At 28.1% G+C, this 23,220-nt stretch overlaps 3 protein-coding genes across 8 annotated transcripts in view; 1 reads left to right on the plus strand and 2 right to left on the minus strand.

Moving 5' to 3' along the window:
- Window positions 1-7,982, minus strand: part of LOC141538583 (uncharacterized) — a 71,366-nt gene extending 63,384 nt beyond the window's left edge. For 2 of the 4 annotated variants that reach the window (XM_074260158.1, XM_074260153.1), the window contains exon 1: window positions 7,848-7,953. In XM_074260158.1, the coding sequence (XP_074116259.1) occupies window positions 7,848-7,938 (91 nt within the window). In that variant the 5' untranslated portion in view covers window positions 7,939-7,953. Of the gene's footprint in view, window positions 1-7,847 lie in introns of all 4 variants that reach the window. The other 2 variants (XM_074260152.1, XM_074260157.1) reach the window with 2 other exon arrangements.
- A 2,727-nt stretch (window positions 7,983-10,709) lies between these two features.
- On the minus strand, window positions 10,710-19,088 carry LOC141524605 (anoctamin-5-like). 3 transcript variants are annotated; one of them, XM_074238630.1, is made up of 9 exons: window positions 18,963-19,088; window positions 16,203-16,539; window positions 15,919-16,130; window positions 15,678-15,819; window positions 15,208-15,409; window positions 14,540-15,126; window positions 14,153-14,370; window positions 13,622-14,081; window positions 10,710-13,531 (listed from the first exon to the last, which is right to left on the minus strand). In XM_074238630.1, the coding sequence occupies exons 2-9, from the start codon at window positions 16,521-16,523 to the stop codon at window positions 13,019-13,021; spliced, it is 2,655 nt and encodes an 884-aa protein (XP_074094731.1). In that variant the 5' UTR covers window positions 16,524-16,539; window positions 18,963-19,088; the 3' UTR covers window positions 10,710-13,018. The 3 variants fall into 3 exon arrangements, with proteins under 3 accessions (XP_074094731.1, XP_074094729.1, XP_074094730.1); XM_074238628.1 differs by lacking the exon at window positions 18,963-19,088 and adding an exon at window positions 17,632-17,839; XM_074238629.1 differs by lacking the exon at window positions 18,963-19,088 and adding an exon at window positions 17,241-17,377.
- On the plus strand, window positions 18,705-23,204 carry LOC141524604 (uncharacterized). Its single transcript, XM_074238627.1, has 5 exons — window positions 18,705-18,815; window positions 18,882-20,728; window positions 21,211-22,038; window positions 22,235-22,421; window positions 22,525-23,204. Exons 2-5 carry the CDS (start codon window positions 18,897-18,899, stop codon window positions 22,600-22,602), a joined length of 2,925 nt encoding a protein of 974 aa, XP_074094728.1. The 5' UTR covers window positions 18,705-18,815; window positions 18,882-18,896; the 3' UTR covers window positions 22,603-23,204.
- Window positions 23,205-23,220: the final 16 nt, after the last annotated feature.

Consider the following 23,220-nt stretch of genomic DNA (forward strand, 5'->3'; position numbering starts at 1 on the left):
TAAAATTTAATTGAATAGAAATTACATCACATTGAATACAAAAAAAAATTGCATGCAAAACATGAAAATGTATTTCATTAAAATTATGCGGAAAAATTGCAAAGATATTTTACTCGGTAAGCTCCGACTCTTATAAACTTATCCACTCTAATCATGTATATATATATATATATATATATATATATATATATATATATATATATATATATATATATATACACATCTTAATAACATAATGTGTATCTGAAAATAAAATATAAATCACAAGTTATTTGTTATTTTACACGCGCACCTCTCACGTCTGAACACGGTCATGTCAGGGCCGGTTGTTCATTTTTGCATAAATATTTCTCGATAAAATTATCATAATAATTGAAAAAAATTAGGATCTCGAATATAATTACAATATACTAAGCCTTTCTCTAAATAATATTTTTAAAATAAAATTCTAACTAAAAAAATGTCTAGACTCATCTGGAAAACTGAAAAAATTACTTATAAATTTAAATGAAAGATCCTGGTACGCAATAATTAATTGTTAATAAATAACTAGTAATTAATAAATTATAAATGAAAAAAAGGAAAAAACGAGCAAGCGTGAGCAGCAGCCGTTATTTATAAATAAATGCATGTTTGAAGTTTGAATGTTAATTAAAAATAGTATAGGTCGCAAGGACGCGTGACAAATTTAAATCACGAGGGATAAATAATAACTCATCATTAGTTATTATTATTATTATTATTTAATGTAATGAATGAATTATTGTGATCAAGATTCAATGTGACGTTTGCTCCCGTGATTCGATCTGTGAACATGTGACTGCGTGAGCTTTATTAGACGTTGTGCCTGCAATTGCCGGCGAATACACGGTGGCTATTTAAGCTCTCTATTAATAAATTTTATTTAACGTGGCTGCTTTAATTACTTTATTTAAAATTATTACAATGATGAACTCTAGAGTGATTTTTTGAATGAATTGTGAAATTTACTGGGTAAAAGATTTTGGTTTTGAACTTTGGAAGTTTGAAATAAATCACCCGGTATAGTTCTCTCTGGTTAAGAAGCAAATTGGAGTTATTGTTGCTGGAGGGTGCGAAATCACGTGAAGGTTATCGAGTTTTATTAGTCATTTAAGGTTCTTTTTTCTACATAAATTTACAGTTGGATTATTATTGTTTTAGTATTGATTTAGGGGTTATATTTATTGATATTTTTGAGTTACAAGATTGTAAACAATGATAAAAAAATTAACTTAAACCAAAATTTAGTAAATTTTATGAGCAACCGGCTTAAAAATATAATACTGTGTTATTTGAATGAATATTTAACAAAAAAAATTCCTTGTTAAAGAACTAATTTTTTTGATTCAAGAAAATCATCTTTTAGAAAATGCAAATTTTTTTGGTCAAATTAAATTTTAAGCAAGCAAATAAAATATCTTCTTGCTTCAAAACAACGTCGGTTTTCAAAAAAATTTTTTTTATTCATATATAAACCATTTTTCAGTATATAGGTTACTTATAGCTAATTTTTCAGACTTGAGAACACTATTGAGTTCACTAGCGAATCAAACGATCAATAGAAAAAAAACATAGATATATGAAATGGTAAACAATGCAATTAGCATTACTATTCATTACACACCATGATGATGCATAATGAATTCGAAAGACAAATAGCATTAATAAATTCAACGATATTTTTAAAAATTTAACCGGCACGTGATTAAACCGACGAGGTCGTGGTTAATAACACTTACTAACAAATATAAACAGGTAATAGCAGGTAGGTGTAGGTACAGGTACTATGCAAACAGTACTATTGTACAAACATAGATAATCTTACGGAAGAAAATGACTCGAAAAAAAATATAATGATGTCGTAATTAACTGTGGCTTATACTGCTAATGTGATGCGAGGCTACGGAAATAAGACTCGGAATAATTATGCGACTATTTGTCTCACGTTTCCGTATCCGAGTCGGCATATCATTATTGTTATAATTATTATTACCATTACATTACTACATCACTATAATTATTGAATTATTGCATTAATAAAATCAACATCTCGAATCATTCAATTAGACCACACCCCACTACAGTAATATTAACATCTCTATTACAATAATTCATTTTCATTATAGCAAAATTATATTATAAATCATAATTTATTTAATTTTTAATTTACTTTTTTTGTTGTAGTAATATAATAATAAATGTAATTTACAATATGCTAAGTGCAGAACAGAATTTAAAATCAACAGCGCACAATAATTTATCAAGGCGTTGGCTCACCCGATCACGCTAAAATAATCATCAGTGTCTCTGTTGTTAAAACTTCCATACAAGACTTTTACAATCAAGAGAAAGTAAATTTTGCGATTAAATAACCTCCGAATGGAAGATTTCGTTTTTATTTATATTATTACGTGTCATCGAACTCATTTATATATATAATATATATATTTTTTACACAAATTTATACATCAAATTTTTTATTATTTTATATTATAATATTTATGTGAGTTTTTTTGATTGAAGATTAAATTATTTAATGAGTATTTTAAAGATAACTTGAAACTTCAATATTAAAAAAATTACCAATGACTTATTTTTTATGTGTTTTTAAATATGACAAAATAATCAAATCATTTTGAAGTTTGAAAGTCATTTTATCTGAACTTTGAAGAATATGAAAGGAATTGTGTTTTTTTTACAGAATGACAGCTAAGTAAAATTTTTGTCGAACTACTCTAACGCAGGGTCCAAAAGTGCTACACTAGTCATTCTTTTTCTATTGATTTTATTTATTTTATTTAATACTATTTTTAGTATAATAATAACAAAAAAGAAAAAAGATAGAAAAATAAGAAAAATTCTTTTGAAAAATAGCGACAAAGTAAACTAGCATAAAAAATAAAAAATGATTGACAAGTCAGGTAATAAATTCACCTTGATAATACTGTCGACAGAAGACTGCGAATTTTAATTACTTCGAATACTATGTTAATACTTCCGCTTTCGACTAACAAGTTGCAAATATGAGAGTATTGAAGAGTATCAAAAATAAAACTACATAAATAAAATTGAAATACCAATCCTGTCTGCTGCGGTAATAAATCAAATGAAACTGTTTCGATGATTTATAAATACAAATATTATTTATTGTTCATTATTATTTGTCATTATATATTATATCACATTTAATCAATCATAGTTCCAAGATACAGGGTCGCGTAAATTATTTAACCAGGGTCAATCCAGTTTAAATTGTTTGACTTGAATTTATACTGATAAACTACTTAATACTCAGCCTTCGTCGGCAAACAGTTACTTAATCTAATTTCAATTTATCAACAATTGTATCCACTTTGAAATATACTCTTTTATTTATTATTATCTCATTCATTGTACAGATTTTAATTTAGAAAATTAGAATTCTCTATTGACCATTGTGGATAAAAAATAAAATTTATTATTAATGATGATGACTAAAAATATATTTAATTTCAAAGATTAAATTGTTGTAAAAATATTTTTTTTGATTCTTTTTTTTTTTTTTTTTTTTTTTTTTTTTACTCGTGTTGAAGTCAATAAGGAAAAATCACGCAATCCTGCAACCTTTTAATATTTCATATTTTTATTAAGTGAATTTTTTTTTTAATGTAACATTTTTCTTCAAGAATTTTTATCTTATAGTGAATTTTTTTATTACAGTGTAAAGTCTTCTATTTTGTTTTTTTTTTTTTTTTTTTTTTTGACTAAAAAATAATTTTCAAATAAACATCTTAAAAAATATTTATTATTATTATAAAATAAATTATTCTTTGCTCAAGATAGTACTCTGACTCAGGTTCATTAATAAAACTTATTATGATCATCACTACATATTTAATAGTCTGAATTCCAAATACTTTTTTGTAAATCGTGATTATCCGAGTCATTTTCAGTGTATAATCATTGGGAATCCCGAGCTTCAAGCTAATTGAATTAATAAATAATTATAAAATAAATAAAAATAATAAATGTTGTTTTTAAGTTAAACAAAATTAAAAAAAGCTGTAAGTGTGAAAATATTAACTACATTTTATGCTTTAAATTAAATATTACTCGTTAACCCAGTTGACAGGGTAATAAGACCGGTGTCTCTTATTTTATATACATGTAAGTATCAGGATATTTTTTATAGCCTCGTTTACCATGACACATGGAAATATACTGACCGGAAGAAATTGCCACTGTCACACTGACATTATTAACATTTTATTGTGTTGCTCATTATGCTGATTATTTTTTACTTACAAACCTTTTTTTAAATTTATTTTTATTTTGTATCATGATAAATTTGTTAAGACAGCTATGACCTTTCAGAGTGACACGTGCTGATTTTAAAAAAGATTTAAAATAAAAAATATTCAAAATAAAAAATAAAAAAGATTTATTTTATCGTGGAATTATTTGCGGTGGTATCTAAAGATATTTATATTTTTAATTCTGTTGGATCCAAAAAAAGAATCGTATCTATGCCAAGGATTCAAGTCTTAATGATTCTTGGGTTTAGATTATTGTTATTATCACAATTAAATTTTAAATATATACATACATTTTTTTAAATTAATTAATCAATTAAAAATAATGATAAAAATTAATCTTAAACGGTGGATTTTAGTTTTTAAATTTTAGTAAAGAATTTAAAAAATGCAAATTCGTCTATTTGAGGAAGCACATAGGCTGTTAATATTTACGAAGATTTATATTTGCAGATAAATGATTAAGAATTTGCTTAATGACTGTAAATATTAATTTTTTGTTCGAGAATGCTAATTTTATTGCTTTAAACAATTTTTTCTCTTTGGGTCCAGTTCAAAATTCTGAACATAAGGATCGGTTTCATGTTTGGTTGAATTTATTTATCCTCAATTTTACAACACTTAAAGAAATTAATAACAATAATAATTTCTATAAAAAAAAAAAAAGAAAACCATACTTCTGATATAACTCATTAGACATCCGACCCGACATAAATAAATTTTTGAAAGGCAGTGTTGAAATGAATAACGAGTTTTTTTTTTATTCCTCAGAAGAGAGTATATTAACTTTGTAAATCGATTAAATTATTTTTCTACTGCCTATAACTTAAAAATTTGATTTTTAGAAAGGAGGAGAAACTTGAAAACGGATAAAATGGTATAATAATGACAAATAATAAATAATAATTTAAATTTAAATACTAAATGTCATTAAAAGTTCAACGAAAAGACGCCCGTTATGAAAAACACGCCCGGGGCACTGGAAGGGAAAAGCCGATTGAATAATCAGTAATCACACGATATCTCGGTGATCGTGTTCCCTGGATATGAACACCGAAAAAGCATTCCGGTCTCCATAAATAAATATTTTATTAATTTAAACAATCAGCGATTCAGGTCGCTATATGAGCTTACCAGCCACTATATAATATGGACTTTTTAGGCTAGCTGAGTTTATGCAATTGATTTGTTAACTTTTCGGTCAATGACTTGACGTGGAAAAAAACAATAATTTATTACTAATTTTAATTAATGTTAATAACAAATATGGTGTAATAATAACATTTAGAAAACTGGTGATCAGTGAGGAAACAAATGTCGTGTAATTGCCGATTCCTAATTCATACGAAAGTCAAGATACTCATTAATACGGGATTTATATCTAAAATAATAAATTAAAAAAAACCGGCTTATAAATCTTCATATTTAATCCCTCTGTCATATATATACGAGCGTGGTAATATTATGATTATAATCGTAATTATATTATACATGTACATCATGAATAAAATTTAAATACACTTACTACAATAAAGACTGGATGAAATAAGTTGAGAAAATTAAATAAGGAATGAATCGATACATAATCTTCAATCATTAAATCGATTCAAATATTATAATGGCCTTGTAAATCTCTTGTCCTCGGGCATCTCGTATACTTATATGTAAGTAATATCACTACAAATATATTACTTTTATACATGTGTAACGATGCATGTTAATATTAATATCGGTTTCTTTCAGACTGAAAAGAGGTAAATGTACGCGCCGGGTTCAGCAATGAGATTTATTTGATGAAAAAATAATTTTTTTGAAAAAAAAAAAAAAATTCTGAAAAATTTTCAACCAGAATTTGCGTCAATCAACTAATTTTTATAAAATCAAAATTTATTTTTTAAATTAATTGTAATTAATAAAGTTAACAAGTCATAGGTCTTTAATGATAAACTATGCCGAAGGCGAAAGTCACAAGACTTTTGCGAGATTCTAATCGAGTAATGTTAATAAAAGTATAAGTAATTATTTTTCATTAACTGGAAGATTGAATGATAATTTGGTACAGTCATTTTTATAAAATTGATAACTGTGCCAAGTGTTAAATTAAAAGGTAATTGTACTCTACTGCAATGTCAGCAATAAGTTTTCCTTATTCTGTCCTGATTATCATTGCTACTTCGTTGTACAAGAAGCAAATAAAAAAATTCCATCGACAAAGTGTATTTAATATTTCACATTTAATTTATAATTTATTTTAAATTATAAGCCAGTTTTTAATTTAATATTTTAATCACACCATTGATCGTATTAGCCTAAATGAATTTCAATGCCATTAATAAATATATTTTTCGAAACGAGTTAATTGCATTTAGAATAAAATTTAATCTAGGAAAAATTAAAAAATATTGTTTTCACAATATCTAGATAATAACGTATGTCATTTAATCTGAATTCGCGATCAGCAAGATCTCGATACACCTAACCGATTAAATAAAAAAGTGTATATGGAAATAAGCAGTCAGATATGAAAGATACACACCGTCGATGTAAAGACCCAAATGATTTATTGGCTATTGATTGTTAAGTAAGTTTTGTTAACACATACCAGCAATTATAAATTTAAAATATCAAAGAATAAATAAAAATGTATGGATACACAGAAAAATGTCTTTGTTTTTTGCTCATTTCATTAGTAAATAATGATTAATTGCAGCATTAAACTGTCAATTAAATAGAATAATTGTATTGTTTTTTTTTTTTTTTTTTTTTAAAGTAAGTAATATCTAGATTAATGGGGGTATTTTCGCGATTTACTTTTTACGATATTGTTTACATTTGTTTTTTTAGTGTATAAAAATTTATATGTGTTTGTATACTTGTTTTGTATGTATATGAAAATTGTTTTAAATATGACATGGATATATGCAGCCACGTGAACTGGAACGTAACGAGTTTACTCAGCTTCAACCGATTGGCATTTAACATGCGTGATATTACGCAATATTGTTTTATACTATACTGGCTTAAGGGATTAATTAATTCTTATTATTATATTTATTTTAATTATTTAAAAGGGTCATTATGTTTATCTAATATAAACTCATTTTTTTTTCATTATTAATAATAATAAAAATAATAAAAATTTTAGACATATTATTATTATTAAAAAAGAAAAAATTTACCCTTATGATTATATTTAAATAAATATACATTACATTAATTATCAGGAATTAGATAAATTATTAATTAACTAATAAATTAATGAACCAGTACTCTATCATAATATATTATTGTTCGTATGTATTTGACGTATAATTTTATCGATTATTTAAATATCCGCTTAATTTCAATAAAAAAAATTGAATAATTATTATAAACAATTTTTTTTTAAATATAATTACACTATTATATTCTATATTTACATGTAATGAAGTAATTAATCGATTTTTATGGACTTTTATAACTATAAGAATAAGTATTTTCACAGTGATAATTAATGAGCGTATTTATATTCATAAAAAATGTAAAATTACTCACCATTATCAATCGACGGTTGTTGTAACTGATGTAGATGTGCATAGTAATAATGATGGTGCAAAATGCACTCAAGATCAGTGCAATTTAGCATTTTCCACGACTACGCGTCCTCACCACCTTCGTCTCAAGGACAATAAATGTTATTTCTCTTTCTCTTTAAATTCACTAAACTAAATAATAATAAAAAGCACTTACACAAACACTTGACTAGATTGTCTTAAATTTTATTTTATATTTAATATGAGTAGAAACACGTTTACACGCACCGCACTGCACTGCACTGAGATAAATGTCATTGACTAATTTAAAAATGTCATTTATTTAATTACTCAATATTAATGTCAATTAACCCATTTTTAATAATATTAATTAATTAATATTAACAAGATTCTGATGCGGTTAAAATTTGTTTATTTTAGTACTGAAATATTTAATATGTATTTTAAATTTCCTCATTCAAATTACATATTTTATTGAACTTCCTGTCTTTCTTAGATTTGACCTCTAGTGACTATTTTATTTCCCTTTGAAAATTGACAGTGTTTTATTTAGTTCAAAAGTCATTTACTGACATTTGTCATTCTCATTTTCTTCAATTATCTCATCAACAATTGACGTTGTCTTGTTTAAATAATACACATTATATTTATACTACAAAAGACAAACGAGTAAAAAAAAATTAAATTAATAAATAGAAAAAATAGAACACTAATAAATTAATCAAAAGGGTCGTTGCACGTATTAGGGAAATCTTATTAATAGTGAAATCCATATATTTTATTCGCGTATACACACTCACCCAACTAATGTACATACACAATCTTCTAACTGCTAATCACGCATACTAACACTTTCTAAAGTGTCAATGGTCATTAAACAACAAATAATTTATAACTTATAACTTATCAACAAAACGTTTTCACCTTTACTTTACTTATTTCCGGGTACCGTGAGCTACTAAAATTTTTCCGCGATACTCCACCATACACTGACCATTATTATCATTGTTATTATTATTACCATCAGATTCAAGGTCAAGTTGTTCAATGACGAGATCAAAGCCAAAGTTCGTCGACTTAAATCGAGGACAACTAAGATTTGCAAGGCCGAAAATTGCTCTTTTAATTCATACTCTTTAATTTATCTCTTACATTATCCGGCGCTTCCTCAAAAACTTTCCGGGCACTTTCAAATCTTCCGTCAAATTTCCCGCCAATTTTTTTTTTCACATTTCCGCAAATAAATAAATAAACCGATTAATTGAAACACTTCAATGATAATAATTTAAATAAACAACAAAAATAATAACAAACCTCTTAAAACTTGAAATAAAACTGCTGATTAAAATAATGAATAATTAACACAACACTACACACGTTAATTAATTAAAACCAGTAATTTAAAACTTAAAAAATAATTTTTGACACTAAAAATCAAGAGCATGACAGCTGACACGACACTTGAAAAAAAAAACCGTGATTTCAAAGTTAATACAATTAATTAACTTTAAAATAATTATTAGCTTGTTATAGTTGTTGATTAAAATAAAAAGTGATTTTTCTTTAACGATATGTGACCGCGAGCGGGTTTGTTGAGCGAATGTGTTCTCAACAAGCTGGTCCCCGTTTGATTCAATGCTCTGTGTGTGGGACCGTGTGAGTGTGGGTCACTCAGTCACTTTACTTAAATGTTGGCATGTATTGATGCCGAGTAAAACAGAAGGTAGAGTGGTTGCAATAAAGCCACTTACTTTCCATTCGCTACTATCTGTTAAAAAATTTTTTAATTATTCCATTTAACGATTACTTACAATAACAATTATTATTTCTACCATTTATTGTTATTAATTACTTTTAAATATTTGCAAAAACAAAATTATGGATTTTTAACCCTAATTTAAACCAAATTATCGCAACCTTATCGTTTTTATCAGAAGAAAATTCCTTTTTTGCGTTTTGCAAACTTTTGAATTTGACGCATGCGCACTTTTTTCCCGCGCATGACAATATGGCGACGCAAAAAAAAACCGGTCTCTTTATCAAATGTTTTACGTTTTGTTTACAATATTTACTCATTATTTATGTTAATTTAAAGTTTAAATATTTATTTTGGACGTTTAAAAATATTTAGACTCATTATTTGACCGTTGTTAACGTATTTTTTCCTACTTTCAATACGTTGCGTATTTTACGAATAATATAAGTACTTAATAGATTTAAAATATTTTTTATCATTGTTTTTTAAATGTTTATTACTTATAATTAGATATTTTTTACTACCAGACCTTCATTACGGAGATTTTATAGGAAAAATCATAATTTTGCACGGAGCAATTACAAGACGTCTCGACTGCTGGACCAATGACTGGAAACTGTCATGGCGACCAAGATTATGAAAGAGGGGGAATATTTTGGCGCCAAAAATTTGAAATTTTTTTTAATGCTTTATTTTCAAAAACTATTTAGATTTTCTTATTAAAACTTTATTGTTTAATATTACTGAAATCAAAAAAATTTTTTATTTTATTTAAAAAAACAAATTTGTGGTTTTTTGAAATTTTTTTTAATGAAAAATTTTTTTAAACATTTACAACAAAAAATTACTTGAATACAAATAAATTATTTTTAAATTGTCATAAAAATTGCTTATTTCAATACACCTGAGTTGTTTTATTGAAGTGATTTTTAAAAAATATAAATTTTTTGTATAGTTTATATATTTTTAAAAAAGTAAATTTCCCAAAAATTTATATTAAAAATTGCGCGTATAAAAAATGTATATTATGCTTATATATAAACCTGTATTTTATTACGGACATAAAAAAAAAACTAATTAATCAACAATAAAAAAACTCAACAAAAATAAATCATGAAAATTTATCAATTATCTTTTGAGTATAAAGAGTATGCACGATGAATTAATGATAAATGTGTTTATAAATAAATAATGAATGTATCATTTAATAGTTTTTAAAACTTTCGCTTTCATGACGCGAGACAATTCGAAACTCAATGTGATGTACAAGTATTTTTTATATAGTAATAGAGAAAGACTGAGAGCCCGTGACTTTTAACGATTTAAGCTATCAATGTATATATGTACGGATACATATATACATATTTATAGTCTATTGTATATTTCACTTGAATAATATAATACAAAGTGTCAAGTATTTTCTCGAGTTTCTCAACGGTTAACACACAAGCGATTTAAACTTCAATTTTTTTCCGTTATTCCATTTAAAAAAGATTAATAAGATCGTTTTTACTGATAGTCTATATGGAGGTGTATTTCACTTTGAAATAACCAGGTAGCTTCCTTTCCGATCGGTATTTATTATAAATCGACTTGTTTAGACTCGATGTCGCCGATTCATTTAGTTTATAGTTCTAGTTTTCTCGAATATCGTATCTGGTTCCATTCGTCTGTCCTACATTTTGTATAAGATTTATTTAAGTGACACGATGATACAATTTTATTTACACTTTCTCTGTTAAATTATTTATATTTTTAATTGTACTTTTTTTTTAACCAATCCTTATTCTTTTTAACTAATATAAAGTCATTTTTTTTATTAACAATAAACTAAATTTTTAAGAGATTTTACGCACTTGGATTCAATGTTCAGATTTTTAAAAATTTAATTTTTTAACTTTTAAAAGTCTCTAAGTTTTACACAATTATTTTTTTAACTATATTTTTCAGTAATTGATCCAAAAGTTAATTATTCTGATAAATATTTTATATTTTTGTAAAAAGTTTAAGGCTAAGATTTTCATCAAAAATCGATAACTTTTTTTTTTGTCAAGTCGCCACTTTGTTAAAAAAATAAATATGATAATTAAAAATTAATTTTTATATTTATCAATTTAAGAAATAATTTTTAAAAAAACTCTTTTTTCGGGATTCTAAGTACATATAACTCTTTAACAAATATAAATTAATTTTTTGATTAACAACAGAAAAAATTATATATTTACTAGAGTGATAATTTTTTTTTTTTTTTTTGATCACCCTAATATTCACAATAAATTTTTTTCTTATAAATATATGGAGTAGATAAAAAAAAAAAGTTCACTAAAAAATATAATTATGTCATTAATAGAGGTACACTATCGATTAATTTTATCTTTTCAATAAAACTTAAGAAAGATCGTGTACACAATAATATTACTTAATGACGAAGCTAAGCAATTCAAATAAATAGTACCTTTTATTTTATGTATTGTACTCTACTTATAACTATCACTATATTTATATGAAAGCCTCAATTGAGACCTGAGCGCAAACCAGATTATACCGCCTTTGAAGAACTCAAACCATCTCAATTATTATTATTAAATATTAAATAAAATTTATAAAAGCATTTCTTATTGTATCTAGGTCTACTAGCACTATCCATCGTACCCTCAAGCATAGAAATTATGTAAATTTACGGAATCAACAGAATAACGTTTAGATTTTAACAATGTCACGGAAAAAATTCTATAAATAATGCATACTAAATTTCGTAATGAAAAAAAAAAAAAAAAAATAAATAAATAAAATAAAATGATTACGATGTTGAAACAAAATTACAATATTTTTTTTTTTAATTTCATTGGGGGTCAATAATGCGTAGAGAATGACAATTTATTTTATCCCTGATACTATACTAAGATATATCTATTTGGTATATAGAATTTGAGCTTTGTATTTGCGATGGTAATGTAATGTAACTAATAATGAGGTAAGATACACGTGCCATTAGCTTCCATGCTAGGGTACTTGATAATTTAAAGGTCGACCGTATATTACAGTATACATAGTAATATTACATTAACACATTTATTTTTATTTATAAATGTAGACGCACAGGATAGAAGCACTAAACACAGTAATTCAATAATTGCGATGAGAAGTTAATGCTTGATTACTTTTTTCAAACAAAAAATCACTTTTTTTATTTATAAATTATAAAAAGATTATTAATAATTAATATCAACTTTGTTATAAATATGGAAGCGTTAAAAATTTTTGATTGTTATTTTAAAAATTTTTTTTTGTCATAATTTATTGATTTAAAGAAAAAATCTAAAATTTTTTATGTATGTTAATATCATTAATAATTATTTAATTAATATAATTTTAGATTGTCTTCCGTCGATCAATAATTAATAAAATAAATAAATTTAAATATTAATTGAATCTGAGACATTAGTAGACCGTCGTCTCAACTGATTGCCAGAAGAAACGAATCGATTAACAGATCTAGCTCTTACTTTGGCCCTTTCGGCTTCTCGCGTGATAATAATCTGTTCCGTGAGGTAAGCCTCGCGTTTCGTACGATCACGTAATTCTCTCGGTACCCCAGAGAGACACCATTGCACTATCATAGTGAATATGCCAACGACGCTTTGAAAAATGACTATAAAAATAAACCTCCAGGCCAAAATTTTCCAATAAAGCGTCGGTCGTTTGTAAGGGAGCTCGTGGTGATCTGGAGGATTTCGGTACTCTGCGTAGCGGCAGACGGTGACGTTTCCAAAGGTCGTGTTTTGTGGAGCGTACTCTGGAGGAAAGTCTTTAGTGTCAAAATAGGCCAGACTGTGGTTCAGGAAGCCAACGTCCGTGTGATCAGGACTCACTGAGTGCATATAGACGAGCCGTGGAATAAAATTTGAAGAAAATGCGATAATAAATGCCTGTTGATAAGAAAAAATTAATTTAGTCTTAGTTATTTGCACGAAACAAAATTTTTCTTATTCTCTTAATAATATAGATTAATTGCTTACGTTGGTCGTCACAGAAATGCGAGCCAGAGCGTCCAGAATTTGCTTCCAAATGCCGATATCTCTCGCACGACGTGGAACAGGTCGCCGATAATGTCGCAGAAATTTAGTCGCATCTAATCGCATTTCTAGGACATTATTAGCGAGCGCGAACAAAGGAGCTAGAGGAAACGCGACAACGAAGAGAGTGATGAACCCGAACTGTATCACCATCTCAAGGTACTCATCGTAGAGTCCCCGAGGTCCCCAGTCGACCAGACGAAAGTCTTGGCTCCAACGTGTTCGCGGAACATTTGGATCTTTACGTTTCAGCCCAGTGTGAACGCGGAACAGCGCCCACCATTTTAATATCACTGGCAATACCATTTCTATTATTGTGTAAACTGCTTGTTTACCGACCATTATTATTGCCAACTGAATGCAAAGTTCCATTAGACAGCCTCCTGGTGCGCATTCTTCTTGCCTACAAAAAAGATAATTTTAGATGTTTATTAAAAAGGAACAAAAAATATATTTTGGTTTAAATTATTTTACCTGAAATTAAATATTCTGTTGTATTTTTTTGGATATCCGACTAATTTTCCTTTTAAAAATGCAACATAAAATATCGATGCGTAATAATTTACAAATTGAAATATGTAAATTTTTAATGTTAAACTATCGTCGAATTCCGCTTGAGTTCTTGGCATTTCCATTTCTGTCAAGTAGACTGCGACCCAGTCGTAGAAATAATTCAATATCAAAACACAAACCTAGAAACAATGCAATTAATATATTAATAAATAAATAAAAAGTAGCTATATTTTATAAAAGAGTTAAATGCAGTCAGACTTAAAAAAAAATGATTAAAAATATCAATTTTTTTATTACTCTCACTGCGAGTAACCCCTTACAATAAATAAATAAATAAAAAATACTCACAAGATTCATAGCTGCTGCGCTGACTGGTATTGCAAAATTCTGATACTGGTTGTTATCAAAATCGAGCTCATTAAAAATTTTACTGGAAGCATTAAGGAACATGCGATACAAAACGACCGCAAACACCGCAGCAAGAGCAGTCAGCACCAAAATAATAACAACAGTAAAACTGAGCATCGTTGCCGGGACACGAACTTTCCAAAAGCTTACATGCGGTTCCTTTTCCATGGTGACCGCATTCAACTTCTCTTTGGCTTTGAATATTTTTATCTTGCTCAACATCTTTAGATACTGAGGTCGTGGATGATCTGCTCCTTGGTCCCAACCTACTAGCCCCCAACGGTGGATCAGTTCCTCGGATCTTCGTCGCCACAATTCCAAGTACAGGACAGCCCAAAATGACATGAATGCTCCAAAAATAATCGTCGTTTCATTGTCGAAAAGCAATGTTACTTTCGTAAGAATGCAGGTTGTATTGAGACGCCAGTAGTCGCAATATAAATCGCACTGCGGACACATTATCACATCGTTTGCCCAGGGTGAACATGCGTCTATCGCAGTCTGATTCGACTTTAGAGTTATCAATCCTTGAAAATATATTAACACTCAATTAATTAATTGGAAATGCACATAATACTTTAATAAATAAAAAATTGATAAAAACTTACCATAAAAGAAACATAACAGACCAACGATGCTAGCTGGTATTAACATATATGTGTAAAATCCTAGCCATGCGAAGTATATAGCATATGTTACGCCAAAATATTCCTGTATTGTATCCAGAGGTTGGATTTTTATCCATTTATTTGCTGCTCCCCATTCTTCGTACAGTAAAGCTCGGACAGTCCCTTTTTGTTTGTAAGTTCCCTGGGAATAATTAATATTTTTTAATTAAGTCAATAAAAGTAAGCAGAGTAATTTTTTAATACAATTATTTATAAGAAATGTATTATTGTTTTTCAGCCCACTTTTCGATACTCTAATAAATTGAAACTCGGAAAATAATTAGAAAAAAAAAAAGACTTATTTGATGAATTGTTATTCTGTAATTAAATCTAAATGTAAAAGCAAATCAACAGAACAAGGCAGTAAATAAACAATAAAAATTAAAGCAAGCATAAAAAAATTTACTAACATCATGAAGTGGGTAAGCGGCAGAATAACAACCACTGTCGTTTACAAGTCGATGAATTCCCTCACACTGACGTTCCAAAATAAACTCCACTATCATAATCCGAACATTCGTGGGGAAAAAATTTTCATTTCCTACATCGAATCTAGGGAAATTTAACTAGTTAACTCAAGCACTACGTTGTGTAAGCTACTTTAAATAAAACAATGGTCAGACTGCATTCAGAAGTGAAACACAAACTTACAAATAATCTTTGTCTCTAGAGAATTCTGTCAAGAGAGTCCGTTCTTTCTTGGGAAATTTATCTGGGTCCAGCTGAACGAATCGAAATAAATTTATGAACCAAGATCGCGCATCGTCGAATAAATCTGTCTGTTTATCTTCTAAGGCATCTGTTGTGAGTAACTTTATTGGCATTTTAAGCTTCATTATCTCACAATATCTACAAAGAACTTCCTGAGGACAATTAAAAATAAATAAATAAATACCAATTTGTAGGAAAAATTGAAGTAATAAGAAAAGAATTACCTGAGGTGCATATATTTTAATGAAACATAAAAATCCAGTTTGTTCATGGTACAATTCTAGACCTTGATCACGCAACGCGCTTTGATATTCTTCGCGTTTTTGCGCATGAGATAAATTACCGTCGTCCATGTAAACCAGCACAAAATCGACTTTTTTGTTTTTATTCAATTCATCTTCACTGGAATTTCCGAATTCTATTGATGAAGACGTCGGCGGAAGATCACCATCTCTTTCCAGGTTTATCATTTTTTCAGATACATCCCAAGTGCCGTTCGGAGTTGATGGGCTTATTGTAAATTCTTCACTATTTGTTAATTCCATTTTTTATTGGAAATATCTGGAGTATTCAAAAATTTGATTAGTTTTTAGTTCTTGCAAAAAATAAATTTTTTAATTAATTTGAAAACTTGTCATTTTAGAAAAAAATTTTTCAAAAATGTCAATTTCAAAATTTTTTATTTAGAAAAAAAAATTTGCAGATATTTTTACAGATTGAAGAATTATGGAGCATATGGAGAATTTATAAAAAATTCTTACATAATAATAAAAATTTCATAAGATTAAAATCAACAGACATTTCAAATTTTGTAAATTTGAAAAATAATTTAAAATGAAAAAATAAATTCAATTTAGAAAATTATTTCTAAAAAAGTTGCATCTAGTTTTTTAGAATTTTTTTTTGTATAAATTATAATTTTTAGAATTTTTTAAAGAATAAATTATTGGAAATAATAAAAATAAAGTTTCTACATGTAAAGATTAAAAAACACTAAGTTTAATTTTGCAATAATATTTCTTATATATAAACTTATTTTTTAGACAAAATAAAAAAATTATCAACAATTAAAACTTCTAAACAACTGACAATATCTCTTCAAAAAATTAAAAAAAAAAATCATCAATCAGAAAGCAAATAAATTAAAATTATTTACATTGAAAGTTGGTCTAAAAATAACGATGATTCTTTTCAGACAAGACAAGACACTAAAATTTATATCGTGCTTTATAAAGAAAAAAATATATGCCGAAGTAGTATACCTTCGTAATTGTTCCTGAACTGACGCAAACTCAATTCAACAATTTACTAATTGATAGATTGATAAAAAATAATAACTTTATCATAGCACCATTAAATATATTAACTTGAAACAGATAGAATTTATTAAGTTCATATAACCTAAATTACTAGTTGTAATATAACTAAAAAATAAAACTGAAATTAATTGACATCTGATGATTTTTTTAAATAAATTATAAAATGAATTACCAAAAAAATTCCACTTTTAAATGTTTAATAAAATGATTCATATAATTAAAAAAAAAAAAAAAAATTTTTTTTGCAAGTAATTTATTTGTTCCATAAAACCTAAAAATTGTCTGCTAATTTAGTTGTCACAACACAAATTTAGGTCGATAAAAACGTACTTACATAAATCAAAAAATTCAATTAAATTAAAAAAACTAGATGAGTAACACATAAATATAAATAGAAACAGATAGAATAATGACAGGAACGAAATTTAATAATTTAATTCGAAATTATTTTTGTTTGGCGGTTGCGCATTTCAATTCCTAAAATTAGTAAAAACTATTTAACCACTCTTAAGATTCGTTTATTGACTTAAGAATTAATAAAATTAATATTCACTTCATTATTAATTTTTTATCACGGATTCTACTTAAATTTGTCAACTATAAATACTCATAAGACTAATCAAAAAATTAAAAAAAAAAAATAAATAAATAAATAAATGGTTTTTTCTTATCGACAGCAAGTAAGAAAAAAAATTTAGTGCATACTTATGTTAAAACAACGTAAGAGGGCTTTATGTGTAGATACATGTGGTTAATACTTATCGGAACTGTCTAAGGCGAATTGTTGTGACTTCAATGATGTGACTTAAATTATGTTGTGATTAATTATACTACACTGAAGTTAGCACTCAGCAGTTAATTTAAAAATTTTTTTTTTATATATCAATTACAATAAAAAAATGCTTCTAAAAATTTTCACTGGTAGTTTTTATCAATTTTTACACGTGAAACTTTTTAATTTAATTTTTTTATAATAACTTAATTGCTATAAATATCTAAAAGAATTTGTATATCTGTTAACTTCAGTGTCATTCAATTTTAATTATTAATAATAAATATAACACTGAAGTTGACAGATATCAAATTTTTTTTTTGAATTTTATAGGATTTTAATGATTAAAAAAAAAATTTAATTAAAAAGTTTCAGATGTGAAAATTAATAAAAATTACTAGTGAAAATTTTTGGAAGCATTTTTTTATTGTAATTAAATTGTTAAACAAATTTTTAAAATTAACAGCTGACTGCTAACTTCAGTATTATAGATTATCAATAAAGTTGTATTTTGCTATTTTTTACAGCAATTCTGGTTGATAAATAAGTTTTAATTTTTCCCGCTTTGATAAGTAGTTACCAAAACCTCCACTAGTGGCAGTGTCAGTGACAATTTAAAGGAAAATAAAACCACAAACTAAGAAGTTAGGTTAGTGGTTAAGTTAAGCGGCTTGGGTTATAAAAATTGTAAACAAACTGATACTCAAGGACAAGCTGACTAAATCACATCAGACAAAAGTGAAAAGGTATATAAGTAAACAAAAAAAAAACAAAATATTTCTATTACTTATTTGAAATAATTACTTTTACAGTCAACGTTATCATAAATGGACAGAGATAGCGAAGACAATAGTTCGTCTCAATCTCATAAAACAGACTCTAATGATTCTAACCTGAGCGATGTATCATCGGTGTACTCTGACGATGACCCGACCCTGGACATGCTAGAGCACGAGTCCTACAAAAGTTATAGCGACAATTCCATGTCCGAGTATGACAATTCTGACGACAGTATGCTAGAAGAAAATAACAACGATCCTAACAATAATATGAGCGACGAAAATCTGGAGGGGCGAGATCCCTCGCACTTAGCGTCTAGCCCTCAGCCCGGCTGCAGTCGGCATTTTGATTCCATAGAGAATGGACATAACAGTTCTCGAGCCAGTAAATTAACCAACGAACAGATTAACGGCCTAGCCGAAAACATTTTACGAGCTATAACTAAACTTCTTGGATCTGTAACTCACAGCAACATTGTTGAGGCCATTCATAAGAAACTGACAAGTGGCAAAAATAAATTGTGCTTGCAAGATTTACTCCCCAGTGAGTTTAACCTCGAGCCTACCCGAAAACGACGTAACAGTGAGGACATTAACGGCATCGACGGAATAATGGTTCCAATTCGAAAAAGTAAAGTAGCTCAAGCAACTACCAAATTTACTGTTGTTGATTCTGGTGAACGGATACAACAACCTGCGTCGGATCCCAAACCGTCTACTGTTACCAGTAGAATTTCTGATTGTATTTTTTTACAACAACAACAATATAAACTTCAACAACAACAACAACAACAACAACAATATCATCATCAATTACAACTACAACAACAACAACAACAACAACAACAACAACAACAACAACAACAACAACAACAACTACAACAACAACAACAACTACAACAACAACAACATCAACCTGAATACCCATTTTACTTCCGCGGCATGATTAATTCCCAACCTGCTGCTATTGCTACTGCGAGTTTAAATGCGACCAGAGGTACAATTGCTGCTATTAATTGTGCGAATGACCGACAAAAAAATGTCGATGATTATTTCGCAGAACTGCGTAGAACAAAACTTAAGTTAGCGATGGAAAAAGCAAATCTTTTAAAATTGAATGATGAAAGGTATTCTCAAAATGTAAGAAGTAATCACCCAGTGATTCCAGTGCCTCTAAAAAAGATTGCAAATCAACTGGATGCTGCTGGATCAGCAATGATTAATAATCAACAGCCAGTCAACGATCAAGTTCAGTCAAACCCGAGTACTTCAAGCGCGGAAAACAAAGTTTGTGAAGAAATTTATCAAAAATTGCGAGCAATGTTTCCAGATATTGACAGAGAGTATATAAAGACCTTCTGTCCGGCGGACTGGATGCCAGGAACCAGCCACGACGTCCAGTTTGGAAGCATCGTGGAGAGAATCCTGCAAAATGAGCCTTCCTGGGTGATTGATGTTCATCCAACCAACTTCACGATTCATGAGGCTGCCGAAGATGACGGGATGACTCCGAATGTTGATGATACTTACGAGTATCTTACTGGAATTTTTCCCAACGCGGATCCGCATTTTCTTAGGAGCGCTGCGGAGGAGTTCAAAAACGAGAATGATGTTAAGACTTTCGTGGATGAGAAGTTGAAGAGCAACGACTATCCGACTCGCGAGCAATACTTGGCTAAGATCAAGGTCACTGAAGAGCAGCAGCGCTACACTAAGAATTTTAATGTTGAGCAGTTCCTCAGTTTGTTTCCGGATCCGTTTAAACACTTTGAGGATAATAATAGGAAGTGCGAATATAGCTTGATTGTCCTCGAGTTTCTGAAAAATGTCTTCAGTAGAGTAAGGGTTAATACTATCTCTAGAATATATCGGCGTCACAGGTATTTTAGTTTTGATTTTTGTTTATTTTAAGTAAATAGTGTTTAGTATATGATTTATTTATTATTATTATTTTTTTTTTTTTTATAGTTTAAGCAGTAATTATTTTTCTTGCTATGATTGAATAGGATTATTTTAAATTTTAGAAATCAGTACTTATTTTTAAAATTCGCAGTAATTAATAGAATTTGATTTCGATAGCTTTTTTGCTTTCAAATAAGGAATAAAATTTCTATTTTGTCTTTTTTGATGTTTTTTTTTTTTTTTTTAAAGTACATAAAAAAACGAACAATTAAATTTTTGTATGTATTTAAAAAAAAAAAAAAAAATTCAAAAAAAAAATTCGTTCAAAAATATGAAAATTAAAATGGCTGTAAATAATTACTAAAATTTTATTAGTAGAATATCTTACAATAGAAAAAAGAAAAAAGAAAAAAAAACCAAATAAATTAATTCTAAAAAACTAAATTAAATTAATTTTCAGCCACATTTTGAGTCTAGCTGCAAAAGAACTGAGAAATTCATCAGACTTCATCATTAATCCTCGTCGCGCTTGCGAGATTCCTACTGAGGACATTTCGTTGCTGCAGGAGATGGCTTTCATACGTCACTACCAGGAGATCCATGATCATATGGAGATGATAAAAAAAAGAGAAGTGGAGGAATTCAATTCTCTAAAGGCTGCTGGAAGCCTGTGGACATGTCAGTGTTGCTTCGACGATGAATGCATGCCTTCCAAGTGCTCAACTTGCGAAAATACTCACGTTTTTTGCAATTCCTGCGTTATTAAGGGAACCGATACAAGACTGGGTGATGGAGAGACACGTGTGCCATGCTTCCTCAACTGTGGAAGTGAATTCAGTATATCCACCCTACAGCATGTTCTTCCGCCGACCAAGTTCAGTATTTTGCTGAAGAAACGGCAAGCTGCGGAGGTCATGGCAGCTGGGTTGGAAGGATTAGTCTCCTGTCCATTCTGCCACTTTGCGTCTATTCCGCCAGAAGGAGATAAAGTGTTCAAGTGCTTCAATCCTGAGTGTATGAAGGAGTCATGTATTCAGTGCAAGGAACCGAATCATGTGCCGTACAAGTGTGGAGAGCTGGAAAAGAAGGACAAGGCCAGGAAGTACATCGAGGAGAAGATGACCCAAGCGCTGACACGTACTTGTTATCAGTGCAAGAGGGCCTTCTTCAAGGAAGAGGGATGTAACAAAATGTTGTGTCCCTGTGGAGCTATGATGTGTTACATTTGCAATCAGCCTGTCAAGGGTTATGATCATTTCCGCGGACAAGGGTCTACTGAAATGAACAAGTATGTTGATTGAAAATTTTTTATTTCATTTTAAATTAAATTAAATTCTTTTAATCTATTTTATTAAGATGATAAAATTAAATTTTAAACCTTAAACATTTTTAAATCCGTCATGCATAATTAATTAATGGTAATTTTTTAATTCTCGCTGAGATATTTATTTATCGGCTGATTTATTTGATTGATTGATTTCTAGATGTCCATTGTGGTGTGACAATATACGTCTGAATGCTGAGACAGTGAGGAAAGTTGAAGAAACTGCACGAGCGGAAGTTTTAAGACAAGATCCAACTCTGGATATTGGAACTACTGGGCTAGCACCTGCAATTCCACCACCGACAGCTGGACCGCATCGTGATATACCAGAGACTCATAATCTTGCCGTGAGTATATTTTTTTTTTTTTTTTTTTTTAATAATTTAATTATACAAAATCTTTAAATTTATTTAAAAATATAAGTGACAAATAATATTTTTATTTTCACAGAACGTTTTGGCGGCACGGGTATTGAACAATGATCGTTTAAACTTAGAAAATCTGAATCGAAACCGAAATCGAAATTAATTAGTATTACGTAAGTTTTATTACTGCCATTAAGTTTCATTTTATTTCATATTAACTAATTTTTGTTATTTATGAAATATTTTATATCCTCTTCATTCATCTAAGTTAATGTTAATCTTTGAGTTGGCGCTAAAAACCCTCTTTATACAACCATAACATAAAATACCTTGATTATTATTAATGTCATACTATTAATAATAATTTTAATTTTACTTCGTATTTATTAGTGTTTATTATTTATAAAATATTTGATACTTATTAAATCTTTCTGATTAGTCTATGTTCGTATTAATTTATACGTGACTGTCCGTCTGACGTAATTAATATAAGCTTGCGTGTAATGTTTTTTTTTTGTACCATTAATAAGTATATATTATTGATTTATTTATGATACCATTATATCAAAAATAAGATTTATATATTTACTGTATTATTAATGATAATGTACCTGCATCATTATTATGATTATAATTATTATTGTTGTAAGATATCCTCAGGAAGGGGCTCTCACAATGTTAAGAAATTTAAGAATCAAAGATTTGATGAATGTTGATATTTTTATACGAAGTTAAAATACAGTAATTATTTTATAAAACATTTAATATTTTCTTCTTTTTC

This window comes from Cotesia typhae, unplaced genomic scaffold (genome assembly GCF_013202065.1).
Source record: "Cotesia typhae breed Kobodo isofemale line unplaced genomic scaffold, CoteBio_Ctyphae contig_22, whole genome shotgun sequence".
NCBI lineage: Eukaryota > Metazoa > Arthropoda > Insecta > Hymenoptera > Braconidae > Cotesia > Cotesia typhae.